Below are 21,469 nucleotides of genomic sequence, written 5' to 3' on the forward strand. Positions count from 1 at the left end.
TTTTGGTAAAAAGCGCAGGACATATCCAACTGGTGATTGCAATTAGGGTTGGCTCAGCAACTTCACAAACAAAGCGCTTATGTTGCGAACGTTTTGGAAATAGTTGCACAAACTGAGAAGGCAATTGAAAACAGGATAGTTTGAGAGATTTTATTATGTACAGAAGAATGCACAATGCAGAATGAAATAATATTGCTTTTAAGTTGTAATTTTAATGAAGTAAAAAAATATATCTGTTTGTAGCGATTGAACCGGAAAGTCAACATTTATAAGCCTAAAGCCTAAAGGAGATTAACAGAGCCATTCAGGTCATAAGAAAAACTAGAGGCTCCCTGTGATATTTAGCAAGCTTCACAATAAGAAGAACTAGAGGCTCCCTGTGACGGTTATTTAGTATAAAAATGGTGAAATGTGAAAAAAAACCAGCTTTACAGCATCAAGCAATGGACAGGGGTGTTTGAACCTATTGAGAAATTTGAACTACAAAATGTGGTAGGGCAGCAGCTCTGTGATTCTTTTGTTGTGATATGTTGCCAACAGACAGACATTGTCGAAGGGTTTATCTTTCTCTGAAAAACATACATTTTTTACTGTTGAGAGTTTCCAATGTTAATGCCCACTAAACCCAATCTTGCAACTTTTTTTATTCAGATTTTGGAGATTTCAATCTTTCATCTGAAGTCTGCAGAATAATAGAAACGAATATTCGCAGAATCAGCAAGTCTCAGTTTACCTAACAGACTGTTCATCACTGCCGCTAAACCACAATTCGCGGGCACAATAACACCGCTGGTAATTCAATAATCAATACTAGTCGCCTAAAAAGTGAATTCTCCCGCGAAGTAAGACCCTAATCGCAAGTTACAAACGAACCTAATTCCAAGGAGATCGATTAGCTCTCCATCACCACAAACCTTTGAACCCTCGCCAGAAGCATCATACATACCACACACATCCAAGCTTCATCCGCGCTGATGGAAGTTCTTAAGAACATGAACTCAGACGTGCAAGCCTAGATGACGAGAACTGTAAAGAGCAAGAGCAGAGGGTCAAATTCACCTAAAAAGTGGGAAGCACGGTAAACGGCGGCGAGCCGGCGATTCGCCCTCCCCTCTGCGAAGTCCGGCCCTCCGCCCGCGCTGCTTCGCTCCGCCGCCTCAGTAGCGGGGTACGGGGCTGTTTGGATGTAGGTTGGAGTTTCCAAGCCAAATATTAGTCATGTTAAAATCGAGGCAATACCAAAATTTAATAAATGGTTCATGATCAAATCAATATTTAATAGTTTGGTCAAAATACGGACGGCTAAATTAGTCATCTAAAACTTATCCCCGTTGCTAATTAAATTTTCAGACGCGATCAAATTTTAGCTTCTAACCAAATACTAGCCAAATCACAAGACGTGACTCCGGATGTCACAAACCAAACATGATCAATATGTAATATTCGAATGCGCGAGGGATTCATATGGAAATATACCAAACAATTGGGCTAGAACAAAAAATCACCGGAACAAACGGCCCAGCCCACCTAGGCCCACTCACCTCTCTCTCGGCTGCGGCCCAAGTGCCATCGCTTAAACCCTAATCCTTGCGCTGGACGGCCGAGACAACCCAGCTCCCTTCTCCACCCCGCATCCGACGCCCAGGAAGCGTCCACCTCGGCGCGACGCGTCCTTTATAGAACCACCTCTCCGCTTCGGAGCGCCACTCGCCGCCGCCTCCTCCCCCTCTTCCTCCGCATCACCGTCGTCTCCCGTTCGGAACGCCGATCCCCCCCGCCCCCCCCCCCCCCGGCGAAATGGTGCGTACGGTCTTGCCGCCGGTCTGCCGCTTCTACTTTTAGGCTCCAACTGTTTCAATATCTCCTCCGAAGAAATCCTGGATTTTTCGTTTTTGTTTGGTGTTGTTTCAATCTGGCTTCGTGGATCTTGGGTGCTCGGGCTTATGTTCTTGCAGTTTTAGGATGATAACTAATCTTTCTAGGAGTTGCTGAGAATTTGCGTATGATTCATTTAATGTGCTAAGAGTTGGAATCACAAATCTGCAGGCCCCGAAGCGAGGTGGCAAGGCGCCGGTGCCGGCGAAGAAGAAAACGGTATGTGCTGCTCTCTGCCACGTTCTTGCTCGAGATGCCATGTCTGGAGTGTGTAGTCTGATTGTGTTGGATTTGGCTGGGTGCAGGAGAAGGTGACGAACCCGCTGTTCGAGAAGAGGCCGAAGCAGTTCGGCATCGGCGGCGCTCTGCCGCCCAAGAAGGACCTGCACCGATTCGTGAAGTGGCCCAAGGTCGTGCGCATCCAGCGCCAACGCCGCATCCTCAAGCAGCGCCTCAAGGTGCCGCCGGCGCTCAACCAGTTCACCCGCACTCTCGACAAGAACCTCGGTATGCCCATTACTCACCCGAGAGCTAGCACTGAACATAGAAATCGCAATGCCCTGAATTCGCTAGGAGAAGTATCCCCGTTTTGCCTGCTGAGTCTGGAATCGATGCGGGAACCAGTTCTGACTATGTCGTTTGCACATTGGATTGACAACGAACCGACTTGTGTGCATTATAAGTTTTCTCACATAATGATGGCTATATAGTGGCGTGGTGTGTTTAATTTTTGTTATCAATTTTCATGTTTGGGTACCTGGATTAGCACAGGAGGCGTGGATTGAGCTTATGTAGCCTCTCATTAGTGTTTGTTTATGTGTTTTTCAGTAGTGTTGCGATATTTTTTAACTTAAGATTGGATAGTAGAGTATCTAATCGTGACTGCTGTATTCACCTGTAAATATGGTAAAGCATCATGCTTCTATTAGGAGCTGATATGTGCTCATAGAAGCTACTGAAAATTGAAGAATGACTGGCATCAGCATCTTACCTCTGGGGGTGCAATCAATGGAAGATGAATATTCACTTGTGTTGTTAGTTGACTATGTAGCTGCTATGCTTGTACTATGACTAGTCCTGGAACCACACCTCTATTTGCCTTCGTTGACGATGATGTTTGCTTTTTGGGTTCTGTATAATTTGTTTGTTTAGTTTTCCAAATTGCTTATGTGAGTCATGTTTGCAGCAACCAACCTGTTTAAGATGCTTCTCAAGTACCGCCCCGAGGACAAGGCTGCCAAGAAGGAGAGGCTTTTGAAGAGGGCTCAGGCTGAGAATGAAGGAAAAACTGTGGAGGCCAAGAAACCAATCGTTGTGAAGTATGGCCTTAACCATGTGACTTACCTCATTGAGCAGGTAAGGCTTCATCACTTCTTTGTTTCACTTAGTTACTTGGTAATCAAGGGGTACCATTTTCATTGAACAAGTGATGATGTTGCATTGATCGAATGTTTTGTCCAGAGCAAGGCCCAGCTTGTTGTCATATCTCATGATGTGGATCCGATTGAGTTGGTTGTGTGGCTTCCAGCCCTGTGCAGGAAGATGGAGGTCCCTTACTGCATCGTTAAAGGAAAGGCCCGCCTTGGATTGGTATGTTTCTCCTATCCTACTGCTTTGAGCAAGTTGATTATCTCAAAGCTAGTTGATGAAACAATGGCTCATCATTTGAAAACAATCATATGTAGATTGTTCACAAGAAGACCGCATCCGTCCTGTGCCTGACCACTGTCAAGAATGAGGACAAGCTTGAGTTCAGCAAGATCTTGGAGGCTATTAAGGTATGAAACAATGAAATCAGTGATCTGTCTTTGCTCCTTCGCTCTGACTCAACTTGTATTCTCCAGGCAAACTTCAACGACAAGTTCGATGAGGTTAGGAAGAAGTGGGGAGGCGGCATCATGGGCTCCAAGTCGCAGGCGAAGACCAAGGCCAGGGAAAAGCTGCTCGCCAAGGAGGCTGCGCAGCGGATGACCTAGATTGTCCTCTGCTGAATCCGTCTCTAGTTTCCTTGTTATGACGGGAAAAACCAATGATGAGCATTATGCACTCGTACTGTGGTTTTCTGAATCTAGTTTCACATCTTTTCGTTCACCAGACCATGTTTAGAAACTTTGCAAGACAAGAGTTTACAGTGTTTATGCGATGTGTTGAGCCTTCTAAATCTCACGTCATGTGTACCAGTCCCTTTTCTTTGCCAATGCATGGGATACACGTTTTGCTGATAATTTTGCAGTGGTGAAGTTACACTGATGGCAATTCATGCTGATGCGGTGGTATTGTTTCATGCTCCTGCCACTTATTTGACTTGCTTGCAAAATTGCATGTCATAAGAAGATGTCAATTTTAGTTTTAATCTTCAAACTGGTAACAAAGGCTGAGACTTTGAAAGTAGCGGACTAGATATTGGGTCTGGCCTATTGGAATGTCTGGTCAGTTATAACTCGAAATACTGTGAGTTACAACTTGTTATTATAACTCGAAACACTGTGAGAACTTGTTAGGTAGATTAGTTACAACTTTACGTTCAGTAATGTATAATTGTAACATGAGAAGTTAATACTGTAAGTTACAACTTGTTATGCGCATTGCGTATATCTTCTAGTTATAACCGGAAATACTATGAGTTATAACTTGTTAGGTATATCAGTTATAATTTTACGTTCAGAAATATATAATTGCAACATGAGAAACTAACACTGTAAGTTACAATTTGTTATTCATATTGCGTACATCCCCCAGTTACAACTTGAAACATAATGAGTTACAACTTGGTAGATCAGTTACAACTTCACGTCCATAAATACATAAGTGCAACACGAGAAGCTAACACTGTGAGTTATAACTTGTTATTCGCATTGCACACATCTTTCAGTTACAACCCGAAACACTATGAGTTACAACTTGTAGGGTGTGCGTATATATGAACTACAGTGAGCATACCTGCAGAATACACACACACACACACACACATATATATATATATATATGTGTGTGTGTGTGTGTGTTCTATTCTACTGTTGAACAAAATTTTAGAAGTAAAATGCGATTAAGTAGTTACTACTAAAATTTTATTTAGTATGTGTAGAATAATATATTACATTATAGATATAAAATATCACTACCGTATGCAATTTTCTCCAACTCATTTCTTGTTTGGTAGACATACGATAGTGCTATTTTAGATTCATTCAAGTAGTATATATACTTTTTTAGGTAGTTTGTATATTTTTTTAGTATATTAAATTTTATGTACGAATATGAATGTATTATCAAAATCTATTAAAGTTGAAGGATTTTTTTTCAATTTTTTCATGTAATTCACACCGAAGTATCTTAGAATGAGTATATAAGTATACTTATTGCGATAAAAGAGTATATTCGATTCATTTATGTACTCCTGAGAGTACATACTCACTACTATGATATACCACATGAATGAGTATATATGTACTCCCGAGAGTACATACTCCATACTATGATATACCATATAAATGAACTGGATATACTCATTTGTCACTATAAGTATACTTATATACTCATTCTAAGATACTCCAATTTGAACTACATAAAAAAATAGAAAAGAAGTCCATCAATTTTATTAGATTTTAATAATACATTTGTATTTGTACATAAAATGTAATACACTAAAGAAAATATATGCAAACCACCTTAAAAAACTATACATACCACTTGGATGATCTTATATACTCACATGCTCCATGTACATACCATTTATCATATAAGATACTTCCTATATAATGAGATACGTATGTGGGAGTATATACTTCCAAAAATACCAAATATGTTTCATATATATATATATATATATATATATATATATATATATGTGGTAAGCGGGCCCACTGTATGTAACTACATGGGGCCTATTGCCATGCTCACACAACGAATTTTTTATGCCCACTGTATGTAACTACATGGGGCCTATTGCCATGCTCACACAACGAATTTTTTTATATATATTTTAATATTTGTAAAATTATATGTCTGTTTTAAAATTTAGCAAGAATAGGCTACCGTCACCTATTCATCGGGCGATAGCAAAATCTCGTCCTATGAACGGACGACACCTTGACGTGGTTGGCCGCTGATGTGGCATAAAGACCTTATTCTCGTCCGATGAATGGGTGACACCTTGATCTTAGCCAATCACATGATAGTAGCAAGGTGTTGTCCAATGAACTGGAGATACTTGCTTTGTCCGAATTTTAATTGTGCCATAATACGCGTTAGATGTTTGTGCAATATTTTGGATACCCAGAGTTGACAGAAACAGAAGGTTGAACACGGTGATTTTAATGGGAGCTGTGATTACACTATTATATCAATTGAAAATGTTACTTCTAAAAAGCCTACATATGAAAAGCTTACTTCTGAAAAGCCTACATCTAAAAAGTCTATTTCTGAAAAGCCTACTTCTGAAAATACTATTTTTGAAAATGCTAGGTTTGAAAAGATTAATGATGAGAAGGCTAATCTGGAAAAGACTACTTATGAAAAAGGCAGGTCTCAAAAGGCTATGTCCCAAATAGCTAAGTCTGAAAATAGAGTATATGTTTACTAATGTGATCAGTTCTAGTACAAATCGTTAATTTTATTATCATAGTTGCATGTCTATGGGTAACACAAAATTGACTGTAATATTACATTGATGCAGATAGGAAAATACTTCTACTAGATGGATCGGGGATGTCTCTCCCTTCGTTGATGCGCTGCTTCGCACTTAGCCTCTTCTTGCAAGCGCATGAGTGCTTCACGCCTTTCTAGGTCTTCCTCATTCCTTTGAAGTTTGGCCTCATGCCTCCTTAGAATGTCCTATCGGAGACAATATTACTCCTCACGCATCTGAAGTTCCTCGGTCTATCGCTTACGTTCTTATTCTCGACAATGACATTCTTATTAGCACTCGTGACGTGCCTCCTACTGCAGCCATGCTTACTTCATCCTAATCTTGTACTTAGGTTTTGTTTCAGGCTCTTTGATGTAGCCCCCACTGTATGGTGGCCTGATAAGGCCGATCTATTCCTTAAAATGACAAAGTTTAGGATAATAAATCCGAAGTTAGTAGTAATATACTCAATGTATAGTTGGGAGGTGTGGATGAAGGCAAAGAGAGAAACAAACCAGGAAATCGTTGTCAAGCTCCGGACACATGTACAACCTCCTACCAAAAGTCTCGACCTCGAAGGACGTCGACATTCGAGCTCAATTGCCACACCTACACAGTCCCATCTGGTGGTTCCTCTAGGAATCCATGACGACCTGTTTGAGGCGACAAGATTAGATAAGTGAAAAGATAGACTGTGCGATACCAAAAATAGTTGCAGTTTGTGAAGTACTTTCAGGCGAAAGACAAGTTTTATATGGCCCATTGAAAATAATTACGTCGCAATAAAAGGAGCTATGGTGCTACCATGCATCTATAAAAGGCTCATGTATCTTCAAACTGATGCCATAGCGATCAATGAAGGCTAGGGCGGGAGGGGAACTGATGCCATAGCGATCAATGAAGGCTAGGGCGGGAGGGGAACTGATGCCATAGCGATCAATGAAGGCTAGGGCGGGAGGGATAAGGTAGAAGGGGTGGGGTGGGGCGGCCGGCGTTAAGATGGGAGGGTTCGTTTGGTCTAACTGAGTACGCCAAGTCTCTCTACAACTTCCTTTTGTAGGATAGGAGCGATTTTCATCCTTCAAGTCACCTAAAGATTTACGAGAACCTGAATGAGCACCGGCCCAAGTGTTTCCATAGCTACGACTACATCGATCAGATGTACGATGGGAGCATTCACGAGGGGTGTCAATTATTTCGATGTCCTCTTGGGAGGATGAGAACTAGATCATCATGATTGTTTGTATCATTTTTTTTAAAAACATTATACATTGTGGCCTTCACATTTCTGCAGGCTTTCGATGACCACCCTGACAATTGTTAATACACGAGATGGGTTGATCCTTCTGTTCTGCAGCATATCCAAGATTACATCCACCATCCGCGAGATCAAATCTTCGACTTGCAGAGGGAGATGGAGAATATGCTAAGTCCTCCTGTCATACACTGGAGGACCCTTCTGTATACATCAATCCATGGTGCCTCTGCCCCTGCCCATGCCACAATAGGGATGCTCCTCCTCCACCTCGTCCTCCTCCTCCATCAACTCAATATGGTGGTAGAGATTATTGGGACACAAAAGCCTCCTCGTAGTTAACTCTAAGTCAATACGATTAGAACCACTATTAAGACATCGTTGTTATTTGTGTATCGTACAATCGATCTTCGCCCTTTACATTTTCTAAGGCATGTTAGGCGAAACTTTGGTACACCACTAGAGCTATCGTACATGCCATTGTACATTTGGTCAACGTATTTATTATGATTGTTATGGAATGCTTGTGGTACAAGTCTATGGTCCGAATAGAATCATAAAACAAAAACACGGTACATGAAAAATATTATGACACTGATAATAACATAGTAGCATGAAAATAGTAGCATTACACTGATAATAACATAATAACATAACACTAACAATAACATAGCACCATAAAACTAATAATAACCTAGTATCCTATATGTTATCTCTCCTCTTGGGGATGACCCCCTGGTCTCACCCGCCCTCAGGACCCTACAACTTCCCGAACTGCCATATTACGTGATACGGTGAGTACTCCTCGACGTAGATGACGCATACGAGTGCGCATCGCGTGAGCCAATATTCTTAGTCCTGTAAGCATAGCAACAAAAGTCCAATAGGAGCACGTTGAAATACCTCCTCCTTTGTGTACGGCCTCCATCGAGGATTACAACATTAATCGAACTCAATGAGTCGACAAAGCCGACGATCGATGAGCACGAGGACGTATCCAATCTGGAACTGAGCCGGAAGGACCAACTTCCGCATGGTTGGCACTTGGCACACCAACAGTGTATTTGTTGTAAGTGTGCCCTGTTCCGTTGTACTTGCTGCACCATTTCACACGATGGCTGGCTTCTGCTTCGTCCATGCCATTACAGAGCCTCTTCTGCAGAATACCCTTGTCCATTGGCTCACAGACCGATAATACTATCTCTTTCAGATCATATAATATTTCACTGTCCCCATAAAAAATAATAAATTGCCACTTATCCGACATACATGCCAACTATCGACATAAAGCCCTAACATTATTCTGACGAAACATAAAAAATACGTAAAACTATATCTATAATAATACAACATTCATTAAAAACATAGCCCAACAGTTAATCTATATTGCAACAAAATATCTTCAGATGTTACATCAAACACATCTAAATCATACATATATATTATATCTAAATCCTACATCTAATACCTAATATATATCTAAATAGTACATCTAATTTCTAAAATATACGCACAAACAGAATCTAAGTGCTAAACTTTGTCTAACCCTATTTCTAGACCTAGATTTACATTCCAACCTACGCCTAGTGACTATCCTACCGGGTTGCAAAAAAACCTTAGATCTAACCTATAACCTATATCAAAACCTAGCACTGGTGGCTATCATACCAGGTTTGTAAAAAAAAAGATTAAAAAACATACATTTTTCCTTCAATAGAGATTCACCTCCAATTTCTCCTCCCTCCCCTCCCCTTTTCTCCTCTCCTCCCTCTCTCAATGCTCTCCTCCCTCCCCCCCTCTCTCTCTCGGCTCGGCTAAGCGAAAATGTGACGCTGACGTCGATCAGGATGGCGCAAACACATTTTATATCCAAAAGATCACATTCGAATAGGGGGCAACACCTTTTGGGTGGGCCTGTTGAGGGGCGTTGCAAGGGAGATCTCACCTGTTCACCAGGCGAGAGCAACGTCTCGCACAGTGAACAGGGAACACATACACGTGGACGTCAGGTCATTGCCATTATTCAATTATGATCAGATATTCTGTGGGACTCACAAGGTGTTATTTGTTCACGAGACGAGACTTTGCTCTCGTCTGATGAATAGACGATGATAATTTATTTTAGCTAAGTTTTAAAAGAGCATGTAATTTATAAATATTAAAAAAACATATATATAAAAAAATCCTCGCACAATGGCCCGAAAGCAATCAAACCCGCCAGCCTTACTTATAAGGAGGAGCTTAAGAGGTCATCCAGATCAGAGAATGAGACACATGATAAGGATATGGAAGAAGCGACAAGAATGATCAATTTGAAGATAATTATATTGTGGATGCTTTAGCGAAAAATGTCTCTTCAGTAAATTTGGCAACTCTAATTTTAGTTGTTCTAATTACAACCATGACAATGGTGGCTCCTGAAAGAAAAATTATATACTTAAGTTTTATATGATAAACCTATAAGTTTCATACTTATGAATGAATTGTCCTTTCAATACGTAATTCCTTAAAAAAAGAAAAAGAGGAGGAGCTCCGCGAAGGAGACGGACAAAGATTGATTTCGGGGAATGCGTCCAAGGCCAGCTCCGAACGCGCCCCCGTCCAGATCCAGGCTTACTTCCACCGCAGCAGCACCTCTTGCAGTCTCCGTCGTATCCGTCCTCCGTCCGAACTCATTGGCTTCCTTTTTCTTTCGTTGGTAAGGAGAGTGTCCGTTCTGTTCTGTTCTCCAGAATCTTTTCATTGCCAATTAGCGTAATTTCTTTGCCCCCTGCGTGTAGCTAGACTGGTTCGGCAATGTTGAACTTTGACCAGACATGGTCTAATTTCCATCGCCTTGTGGTTCTGGCAGAGAGGCAGCAGGGTGCCAGGGTGATGGGGGTGAGGAGTCTCGGATTGGGGGTGTTCTTGGTCCTGTGTCTCATCCCTTTCTTCCGCAATACTGCGGCCATCCGCTTCGTGATCGACAGGGAGGAGTGCTTCTCCCATAACGTTGATTACGAAGGGGATACGGTTCATGCATCCTTCGTTGTCATCAAGGCGGACACCCCGTGGCATTATACCGAGGATGGCGTGGATCTTGTGGTATGGCCTCACTTCCTCTCTTTCATTCCTAGTCTCTGTACCCAGTTTTGGGTAGTGCGGTGAAACTGTTGCTTGCTTTCTTGGTAAGGAACAATAGCTGGTCAAGGCCAACTACCGTCATGTTTGACAATTGAAACACTGGGCATAGATCAGAAGGAACGAGGCGGGCGCATTATGTATTTGGAATCTAACCGCTGATTCGATGTCCGCTGTTCAACTTACTAGCTCGACTCATTTTGCTTCTTTGTTGTGATCTTCCTTTGCTTTTGGAGAGAGTAGTTGTATCTTGTTAAATAGCTCTGTATTTAGATTTTTTTTCTCTCTCTTCATAGAAATCTACCTTTTCTTCTGTGGATGGAATCAGTTACCCAGTTGGAATTGGTTGGTTATCGATTAGTGTGCTCTTACTCTGTAGTAAGGATTTTTTTTCTGTCCAGAAAAATGAATTGCTTTTGTACGCTAGCCCATGTATATCTAATCGACCTCATGATTTGCATTATAGCACCACCCATCTTTTCCAGAATTTCATTACACAAAGGCAACGAAATTACAACCTGTTTCTTCCTCCGGACCGAGACATATACAGCAACCATCTGTTGATGCATGATGAGTCGTTCCTGATTTTCTTTATTAATTTATAATATTTATAATAGTGATTCATTCAGATAGGTTGTTCTGAGAGCCTCGCAGAAGCAATTCAGTATTTCTGGCTAATTAAGATATTATCATTATAAGTCACCCACTACAAAGCTGATTCAATCTGATTTATGGCAGGTTAAAGATCCTAAAGGCGATCAAATCCATGATTCTCGTGACAAGATTAGCGATAAGTTCGAATTCATAGTTCAAAAGAGAGGTGTCCATCGCTTCTGCTTCACTAATAAGTCACCATATCATGAAACTGTGGACTTCGATGTGCATGTTGGCCACTTTTCATATTTTGATCAGCATGCCAAAGATGGTATGACTTGAGTTTCCATAGTCTCCTTTCAGTTGTCTAACAAGCAACATATTTTTTATTACTTCTCTTCCAAAAAATGCAGAGCACTTCGGCCCCTTGTTCGATCAAATTGCGAAGTTGGATGAAGCCCTCTACAACATTCAGTTCGAACAGCACTGGTTAGAGGCCCAAACAGACCGCCAAGCAATATGTAAGTCCCTCCTGTCATGCTCTCTCATTTAAATACTAATGAGTTGTAATATGTAAAGGCTTCCCTTTTATCCTCTTCGTCTTTCTTTCTAAATACTAGTTCAGAGTTGTAGGCATGTAGCCAATATTTCATTAAAAAAGATTTAATTCATCAACAAAAAAAGAGTTGCAGCCAATATCCGACTTGTTACTCTCAGTCGTTCGCCCTGCATTAAGAGGTTCCGCCTGCTATTTAAGCATAAGGTGCCAACACAACCATGTTCAGCTAGAGTTGCTACAAATCAACAGCTTGGGGAGGGATGTCAGGTTTCGAATTTTTAGAACTATCATGTACTCAGCTAATAAGCAACATGAGAATGCATGCCCAGTCATATTTTGTGTAAACCTCATGGTTGGTCAGAGCCCTTCCTTTGCATAGTCTTGTGCCCTCATGTCTAACCTACCAGCATTTTGCATCTACTATTTTCCATGACTTCTCAGCTATGAATCTTCTGGTGCAAATTTGGCATTACCAGCTAAGCATGTATTTTTGCTAAAAGCTCAATGCCTTCCTTCAAAATTCTCATGCAGTAAACGAGAGCATGGGCAGGAGGGCAGTTCACAAGGCACTCTTTGAATCAGCTGCCCTAGTCGCAGCCAGTGTTGTGCAGGTCTACCTATTGCGTCGTCTCTTCGAGCGTAAGCTGGGTACTTCTAGGGTCTAATTCTGTGATAGTAGGTTTTCTTATACTCAGGAGCCCAACAGGATTTCGATACTGCATAATATTGTTGCAAGATTCGCTACATCCTGTTCAGGTGTTCATGATTTTTCATTCCAGAATTTTGTAATTCAGTTGACACAGTGCTGTGCAGCATTGATTTGCCTTGTACAATCTTTCCACGTCCAGTTTCAAACCAATTTTTATATCTGTCTTTGTACCTGCATAATCTGGTTAGGTGCTTCCATGGTAAGTCGTGAGTACAATCTTCAAATCCTTTGAGCCATCAATGTACAAGAGTACTGATCTTGGTAAGATTGAAGCAAGAACATGCGAATAAAGGACAGTGCAAGAAAACACACAAAAAAAAGAGATAGTTTCCTGAAAAATAAAATTGGCCAGCCCGAACCTTCTACCTTTGTATGGCAATCACAAACCATATTTTCCGTGTTAAGAAATTGTTGGTCAGAATTACTTAAGCTTCTTTGATGCTGCTATTATTCCTTGATTTGACTATCTGGAGTTTGAAAAGCTCAGGTGATAACAAATCCAAGTAGATGATACCCACTGGCTTGTTGCTGAATGCTAGCACCTCACCATCCGATTATTATACAGTTGGAACCATGTGCAGACTCATTGCTTGCAATTCTCACTGGACTAGATTTGATTGGGTTTTGGATAAATGATTTTTTTGAACTATATTCGGATAAACACTTAACCAATGATTGCCAATATGCATGATTGCCATGGCCTCTCGATGACATCGAGTGAGGAATCTATGACCAATCTTTCTCTCAGCCGCCCGTGACTTACCAATGTCATGAACTCATGATTCACGAATCGTGATCATAATCTGGTATACTATTGGAATGGCCAATTATTTGGTAGCCTATGCTTTTGCAGTGCTGTTGCTGATACAAGAAGCCAGGTACTACTTTGGAGCAATTTTACTTGTGAAAGGTTTCAAGAGGTTGTGAGCTGCACCAGAGCACACCTAATTATCTATCCTGATGAGAGTTAATAATTGAGAGTTAATAATTGTATTCTAGCTCAAATCTCGATGCATGTGATGAAAACCGGGTCAAATTTGGTCTCAGCTTCCCAAAGAAATTCCAGAATACATACGCTGATATTTTATACCTGTGCATGCAACTTACTGTTATCAAATCAAGTATTATACTAGTAAATTGTACAGATTCTAGTACAACATTAGGTTCAGCCTTTTGTTCTTCAACTAAGCAACTTCATCATATTGCAATTTTCAATTCAATTATCAACTCAATCCCTCTCCTTTTCACTTACCCCAGTGCACACTGTATACATAGGCCCACCCTTCCTGTCTCCATTTGTAGAGCCTTCCAAGCTAGTCACTCGTCTGTCTCCATTTATAGAGCCTTCCAAGCTACTCACTTGTCACTAGTCAGTGTCTTCTTCCCATTGGAAGCACTCACACTGACACACATTGAGCTTGAGCTCCAAGGCCATGGAGCAGTGGAGAAGATGCGGGCACTTGCTCGCCGTAGTAGCGGTGGCCCTGGTGGCCGCAATGCTGCCGTCGTCCGGCGAGGCAAAGCTATCACCGGACTACTACCGGTCGACGTGCCCGGACGTCGAGGCGATCGTGCGGGCGGTGGTGGCCAGGAAGGTCAAGGAGACCTTCGTCACGATCCCGGCCACGCTCAGGCTCTTCTTCCACGACTGCTTCGTCGAGGTGAGCGACATCGATCAGCACCTGCGCATTCGTGTAATCCGAGGTTCCTTTTAGAGGGCGAAATTAAAGGATCCATTTAGAACGTTATAGCAAATTCAGCGGCAATTGAACTGATTCCTGTGAAACTCCTGCTTTCCAAACATTGACTTGCATTCGGTTTGCCTATGAAGTTTCTTGGTTTGCAATTTGATAGAGAGAGGTATAGTTAGATCAGCCCTTGTAAAGTTTGCAGCTTTCAGCTGCCTTTCAGGCTTGCAGCTTACTGCTCATTTCATTTGATTTCAGATCAGAATGAATTGGGTTTGTCTCAGCAAGATATAGGAGTGATAGTCTTGTTTCGGAATGATAGATTGATAGTAGCATGATTGATCAGGCAGTAGATTATTGGTACGAACGGCAGCTCGATTGACTCCAAATCACGCACTCGTCGGCTCTGCCATGTGACTGCACGACCTTTTCTGCCAACTGGGCTGAATTTTTCAAATATTAAGGCCAGATGTGTCGGACGTCCCCGGTGGCAAATCAGGCACTCATTTGTCATTTCCGACGTGGTGGATGCGCAATTTCATGCGGTCCACGTCATCATTCCGCACTCTCACGATTTTTTTGAATTCCGGATTGAAGACGCAATTTACCTCACTTTGAATGTATTGTTGATCGATGTGCGTTGTAGTTTGTACTGAGTGAAATTGAAATTTTAAATTGACATGTTTCTGGTGAATTTACTTGCAGGGCTGTGACGCATCGGTCATCATCGCGTCCCGCGACAACGACGCCGAGAAGGACGCGCCGGACAACTTGTCCCTTGCCGGCGACGGTTTCGACACCGTGGTGCGTGCCAAGGCCGAGGTCGAGAAGAAGTGCTCCGGCGTGGTCTCCTGCGCCGACATCCTCGCCATCGCCGCCAGGGACGTAGTCAGCATGGTAACTCATCATGCACCACTAGCTAGCTCTCTCTTTGTCAGTGTCTGACTCGGTGGTTCTGCCAATGGCACGGCAGTCGTCCGGCCCCCACTGGGCCGTCGAGCTCGGCCGGCTGGACGGGCTCGTCTCCAAGGCCGGCAACGTCGCGGGTAGGCTTCCCGGGCCGGACATGCGCGTCAAGGACCTCGCCGCCATGTTCGCCAAGCACAAACTCACCACGCTGGACATGGTCGCGCTCTCGGGCGCGCACACCGTCGGGTTCGCGCACTGCACCCGCTTCACAGACCGCCTGTACCGGCACGGCGGCGGCGCGGCAAAAGTGGACCCGTCGTACGACCCGGCGTACGCGCGGCAGCTCATGGAGGCGTGCCCGCCGGACGTCGGCCCGACCATCGCCGTCAACATGGACCCGATCACCCCGATCGCCTTCGACAACGCCTACTACTCCAACCTCGCCGGCGGCCTGGGCCTGTTCACCTCCGACCAAGCGCTGTACAGCAACGGCGCGTCGCGGCCGGCGGTGAAGGACTTCGCCAAGAACCAGACACGCTTCTTCGAGGCGTTCAAGGACGCCATGGTCAAGCTGGGAAGACTCGGGGTGAAGACCGGCAGGCATGGGGAGATCAGGAGAGACTGCACTGCCTTCAACAAGTAGATCGAGGAGGCTGCACACTACAATACCTGTAACTGAGATCAATGTTGACATTACTTTTCAAAGATTGACGGCTGAATTTTTCAAAAATGCACATGCAAATAGTTCTAAATATACACTATTCTCAAAGTACTTTTGATGGCAAGGCTAACAATACTATTTTCATTAAATTTAACTATCTATAAATTATCATTATGCAAAGTTTAAGTTATAAAGTCATTGTTGTTAAGGAAAAAGTTCATTTTGCAGATTTAACATGTTGCCAAAGCCGAAATTTAACCTCGAACTATAATACTAGACATCCAACACCACTCGACTATTGAAAACACCACCCAACTATTTAAATCGGACAAATTCCTCTTCCTACCTCTCAAGACCTCTGAAGGTGGTTTTGATGTGAATAGCTGAGGTAGCAATAGCTTTGACACATCCTCTGTCAGAAGCGCCTACCGCCGCCTTGAGCATCGCCGCCGAGTGATGCACCTACCACAATGTATATGCAAGATGTGCCTGAATTATATATCTGATCGAATCAGGTGATGTATGTTTTTCTCCTGGTCGTCTTGCTTTCCTTCCCGTCTCTTCGCTCCTGCACTCGTACACGGGCAAGCTTCACTGTTGCCGGCGGTTGCAAAGCAGCGCGGCCAACAAGACACGGAGCCGGTGCCGGTGCCGGTGCAACACAAGCTACGGAACGCCCTTCGATGCCAGTTGCTTGACGGGCATGCCTGTATGAGCACGTGCTCACGTCGAGCTTTCTTGTAGCTGGGCATTACTTCTTCAGGTTGCCCTCGTCCTGCTTTCGTGGCTTTGACCAAATCGGCCAGCCTTTTCTTTCGTGGGGTCTTCGCTTTCTAGCAGATTTGGGACTTGGGAGCACGAGCGAACTATTTATCGATTGGGCCTACCCAACGCTCCCAGCAGGGGCAGTCATCTGTTGCAATCTGTTTGGTGCCCAGGAAAGTGCATTTTCACGAAGGTCAGTTATGCTTGCCGGTTTAGGCAAAGATTGAGTGATGTTTAAGTAGGAAAGACAGAGGTAACGCAAACGAGAACTACAGTTTCTGAATTTCTTCAGGGTTTGTGTAGCATCACTAGAACAGAAGCGAAGAAAAGCACCCTTTCTTCTCATTTTCAGTTTAGGATGCAGTACACAAGGCATACAAATTCAACTGCTGGTGGCACCTCAATTGTACAAGAAATGGGAGTTTGCAGTCCCTCCTCTTGAACATGAGAGAAGGAACTTAAATAAAACATTTCTGAAACAATTATAAGCCCGCCACGTAACAATTAGACCAGAGCTTTCTTTCCGTATGTACAAAGAAGTATCCTCCTAGTCATAGTATAAAACCATTTAAAAACTTGTTGCGGTATTACATGGTAAAAAGTTGTCCAGGAAGGAAAATATAGGTTGGCAACGACAACAGTCTGCTCAAACTTCCCTGCTTCTATACACCTCCGTGGGAGCCCACTTGGCGTTAGGCTTCACATCGGCATGAATGGAGGCTTGGAAAATATATGCCCTGCAAGAAGATGACAACCGAAAGGTCTAGTTACAGTGTTGCGTTGGATAGCTAAACAAGCAAAACAGGTACAAGGTCTCCGTAGAATGATAATGACATAGGCTTAGCGCTATTAGGAATAATAAAGAAAAGGGAATTTCACTGACGTAAACTGGTTCTAGATGGTAATATCAGTTCATGAAGACATACTTAATCCATCTGTTTTGTTCAGTGCAGAAAGATTACAGTATGATTCGACTGAAATAACACTTTTCTAGAGATAATCGAGGTTGGTGATGAAACTGAGGCTAAACTCTACCCTTATGTCACCCTTGTATCTCTAATATTCTGTTCCTGATTTCCTGTGGGAAATAAAAGGAAGGGTGATAGTGAAATGCTGAAAGGAATAGCCAGGTCAAGCCCCACTTGTCTACTGCACTTCCGTTATTTAGCTAAGAGCCCACAAAAGCTCTTGTTCTCCAAGATCACGAACCTAATGTTGTCTTCATTGCAAGCATATTTCTTAGGAAGTTCTCCCTGTCCCCCATCAACTTGAATCAATATACAAATGTTTGTTCCCTGGTCTCCAACTTGGCAAGAACTAAGCCCTCAGACAATTAAATTCATATCTCATCGTTACATGATTCCTTTTGACTTCACATGTTTATTCTTTAACACCATGCTCTTTTCCGCTATCATAATTCATCAACTACAGTAATCAAGAGTCTTTTCAAATCTAACTTACAGAACTGAAAATCTAAAAGAAAATCTGAATGAACTTGCACTGGCTTGCAGCAACCGGCAACAGCCATCCCTTCCTTTTCCCTTTTCCCTTTACCCTTTTCCCTTTGCTTTGGGACGGGTGGTGCCAGTCCTTAAATCCTAAGCTAATTTCGTCAACCAAGCAATAGAGCTGCAAAAGGCAGAGGCAAACTGTGCTGCTAAATAACTCCGGCAGGCTGTCTGCATTTTGTATAAACCATGCCTATGATGTCTTCCTGAACTAAATTGACAGACACATCCTAAATTCCCAAGTTGCATCAAGAATCTACTCTGGTTTCAACATTCACAACCTTTTAAAGCGCCTAAAGACCACGGATGCTCCTAATTAGGGAAGAATCTAAGCGAAGAACGCCCGATTCCGCGCATTGAACCCTGATCAAGCATTGGAACTCCACCAATTCTCGTATTCATCCCCGATTACGCCATAATTCACACTGAATTCCGATATTGACCACCCCAATCATACAAAAGAAGGACCTTTGACCCTTCACAAACATGTAACCCTAAACGGCCAAACCGGCGAGATCACGTACATGGGGAGGCCTCATGGGGCGAGGAGGAGCACGCGGCGGTGGGCCAGAGGAGGATGGCCCTCCAGATCCCGGAGAGGTTGGTGACGAAGCCGACGAAGAGGAACAGGCAGCCGAACCCGACGACCCAGGGCATGAGGAAGAATCCCAGCATGAAGGCCACCGACCCGCAGAGCATGAGCGCCATGGACGCGCCCAGCAGCATGGACGCCACCCCGGCCGCCGACACCTGCCGCGGCAGCAGCGGCCGCGGCCTCGCCCCCTCCCCGTCCTCCTGGGACGACCGGAGGATGGTCAGCAGGAGCGCGCAGAGCTCGTAGAGCAGCCGCGACTGGTGCGCCTCCGCCGCCGCCGGCCTCATCCCGCTGGGCAGCGCCGCCGTCGCTGGACTCTTTGGAGGAGATGGAGGGGGTCGAGGAGGAGGGGATGGGGACGCCGAAATGGCTTGGCTTTGCGAATCGGCGTTGCGTTGCTTGTGGCCTTTTTGCGCCTTTATTTTTAGCCGAAAGCAAGCAAGCAAGCAAGCAGGGAGAGCTGGAGCATGGAGAAGGGGACATGGGCGCTGTTGAAATAGGACTATAGGAGGATGCAGCGGCGTAGCATTGCGGTGGTTAAGGTGACTGCGACCGTTCCATAAATTTTCTGTATTTTATATTTAATCTTTTATATTTTATTGATTTGACCTCTTATGATTTAATTGGTGTCTATTTGACTTCATCGTATCTTCTAAATTTCGACCTAAGCTCTGCCACTAGAAGCATAGGTCTCTCATCCACGGAAGGAATAACCACGAATGCAATATTTTTTATTAGATGGTGATCGCCGGTACAACTTATTGATTCCTCCTCAGGATTTTAAATATGTGAAGCAAGGTTCATAAATAGTATTCTCTCCGTTAAAAATGTAAGACAGATTTTGTTTTGAAAAAAACATCAAAAGTAAATTTTGGCTGGTAATTTATCTTATGTTATCGATTACTATAAAATCAACCTCATATTAAAAGTACTTTAAATACAAATATATTGAAGCAAAATTTTATACTAAATATACGTATAATTTGACTAATAATCAGCTAAATTTTATAAAATTTGGTTTTTTCAAAACAAAATACTCCCTATATCCTTGAATGGAAAGAGTTCTACTACTCGCTAGCAGGTGAATCTTTTGAATTACAGTTGATTTTCGTGGCACTAGGAGGGGATAAATGGCAGAGATGACAGGATCAATCGAACCCATATACTTTTTCCAAATGAAGGACGGGAGCTTTAACATTCACTAGAGAAACTAGGCGGTTGATTTACTCCCTAATTCTATTATTACATCAGCACCGGCAAACTTAGTAACACTAGTTGGCATTTCTTTTTCTCGTTTTATGTATTTTGTACCTGGGTACTGCTATACGTACATCTACAGCGTACGACTAGACATTCCCTTTTTACCTTGTGTTTGCTTGTGATGTAGTGGTACCAAGTTGGAATAGTTCTTGAGTTTTTAACCACCGACACGGATAGATCACGAAGCAAGAGATGGGAACAGCTCGAAAGATATTTAAAAAAATGCGAGTGTGCTCGGAAGCAAATTTCCCCGATGTCACATTATCCAAGAATGAATGGAGGTAGTTGGCTGTTTCTTTAATAAATTTGAAGGTTGTACATGCGAGGAAATCATGCGATGGCAACCTACTCGTGGAATGATAATCGCATTCACGTTCTAAATATTAGAAGCAATGTGTTCTTCGTTGTCTGGCCGAGTTAAAACCTACGGTTGAGCCATCCCAAAAATCAGGTCATTCATTTTGCTGGTAGGAAAATGCACTGTAGAAAAACTTCACGACTTCAGAGAAAAACTTTTCGACTCAAGTTTTTCCAATGCACAAAAAGTGAAACAAGTTACACATCAATATCTGATCATACAGGTAGAAGATCTGATAAAGTTAGAGTTCATTAGATATATGGTATGGTAGCTACAGTCTTTTAGAGTTGTGTTTAATTGGAGGGATATTTTTGGATAGTAGATAGTCATTCAATTTTTTTAGTGTTTGGTTAGAGGTTAAGGTGCATGTGATAAACATCTATGGAGAATTTTTTTCTCGGAAACTTGATAAATTCATTGGTCAAAAACTGCTAGGCGAAGCTATCTATGTTCTAGATGAGTTTTATCTTTATTGATATGGTATATTTTGGTTACTTAGAATAAATATATTTATTTGTCAGCACGCTTTAAATAATATTATCTTCTAAACCATTTATTTGATTTACGATTTGATATTTAATTATTGATTTAATTGTATTATTGTATTCATTGCAATTAAATCAATAAAACAAGATCCCACATGATTAAATTTTAATGAAAAACTAAATATATAATAAACAGGTCCCATAAAAATTTATCTAACCTAATTCAAATCCTATCTGTTCAAATAAATAAAAAATTAGATCGTATTTTTCATACTAGCAAAGAAAAAAATTAAATCGTCTCATCCAACAAAATATAAATAACCATATCTCATCCAACTTATCCCCAAACAAACGCACCTGTGCAGATTCATTTAGGAAACAAATCGTTTGTACTCAAATCCATCCGATCCGAACCGTCGCCTCACGGCTCCTACTCGGTCAGCTTCAGCGCCTCCCCGTGCTCCTGCTAGCTAGAGTAGTACAGTAGTAGCTTGGCGACGG

At 42.6% G+C, this 21,469-nt stretch overlaps 4 protein-coding genes across 4 annotated transcripts; 3 read left to right on the forward strand and 1 right to left on the reverse strand.

The window, feature by feature from the left end:
- Positions 1-1,693: 1,693 nt before the first annotated feature.
- Positions 1,694-4,038, forward strand: LOC133902205 (large ribosomal subunit protein eL8y-like). The gene is made up of 7 exons (XM_062343802.1): positions 1,694-1,800; positions 2,047-2,094; positions 2,181-2,382; positions 3,062-3,231; positions 3,337-3,465; positions 3,561-3,653; positions 3,720-4,038. Exons 1-7 carry the CDS (start codon positions 1,798-1,800, stop codon positions 3,849-3,851), a joined length of 777 nt encoding a protein of 258 aa, XP_062199786.1. The 5' UTR covers positions 1,694-1,797; the 3' UTR covers positions 3,852-4,038.
- Positions 4,039-10,262: 6,224 nt separating this feature from the next.
- Positions 10,263-12,900, forward strand: LOC133902350 (transmembrane emp24 domain-containing protein p24beta2-like; the record flags this gene model as incomplete). The annotated part of the gene is made up of 5 exons (XM_062343942.1): positions 10,263-10,455; positions 10,609-10,841; positions 11,616-11,802; positions 11,885-11,992; positions 12,562-12,900. Coding segments are annotated over 5 exons (855 nt in total), but the record flags the coding sequence as incomplete, so codon positions are not given.
- A 1,148-nt stretch (positions 12,901-14,048) lies between these two features.
- Positions 14,049-16,121, forward strand: LOC133901871 (peroxidase 73-like). The gene is made up of 3 exons (XM_062343406.1): positions 14,049-14,400; positions 15,133-15,324; positions 15,401-16,121. The coding sequence occupies exons 1-3, from the start codon at positions 14,173-14,175 to the stop codon at positions 15,977-15,979; spliced, it is 999 nt and encodes a 332-aa protein (XP_062199390.1). The 5' UTR covers positions 14,049-14,172; the 3' UTR covers positions 15,980-16,121.
- A 965-nt stretch (positions 16,122-17,086) lies between these two features.
- LOC133901892 (uncharacterized) lies at positions 17,087-19,343 on the reverse strand. The gene is made up of 2 exons (XM_062343427.1): positions 18,795-19,343; positions 17,087-17,499 (listed from the first exon to the last, which is right to left on the reverse strand). Exons 1-2 carry the CDS (start codon positions 19,150-19,152, stop codon positions 17,462-17,464), a joined length of 396 nt encoding a protein of 131 aa, XP_062199411.1. The 5' UTR covers positions 19,153-19,343; the 3' UTR covers positions 17,087-17,461.
- Positions 19,344-21,469: the final 2,126 nt, after the last annotated feature.

This window comes from Phragmites australis, chromosome 20 (assembly GCF_958298935.1).
Source record: "Phragmites australis chromosome 20, lpPhrAust1.1, whole genome shotgun sequence".
Classification (NCBI taxonomy): Eukaryota; Viridiplantae; Streptophyta; class Magnoliopsida; order Poales; family Poaceae; genus Phragmites; species Phragmites australis.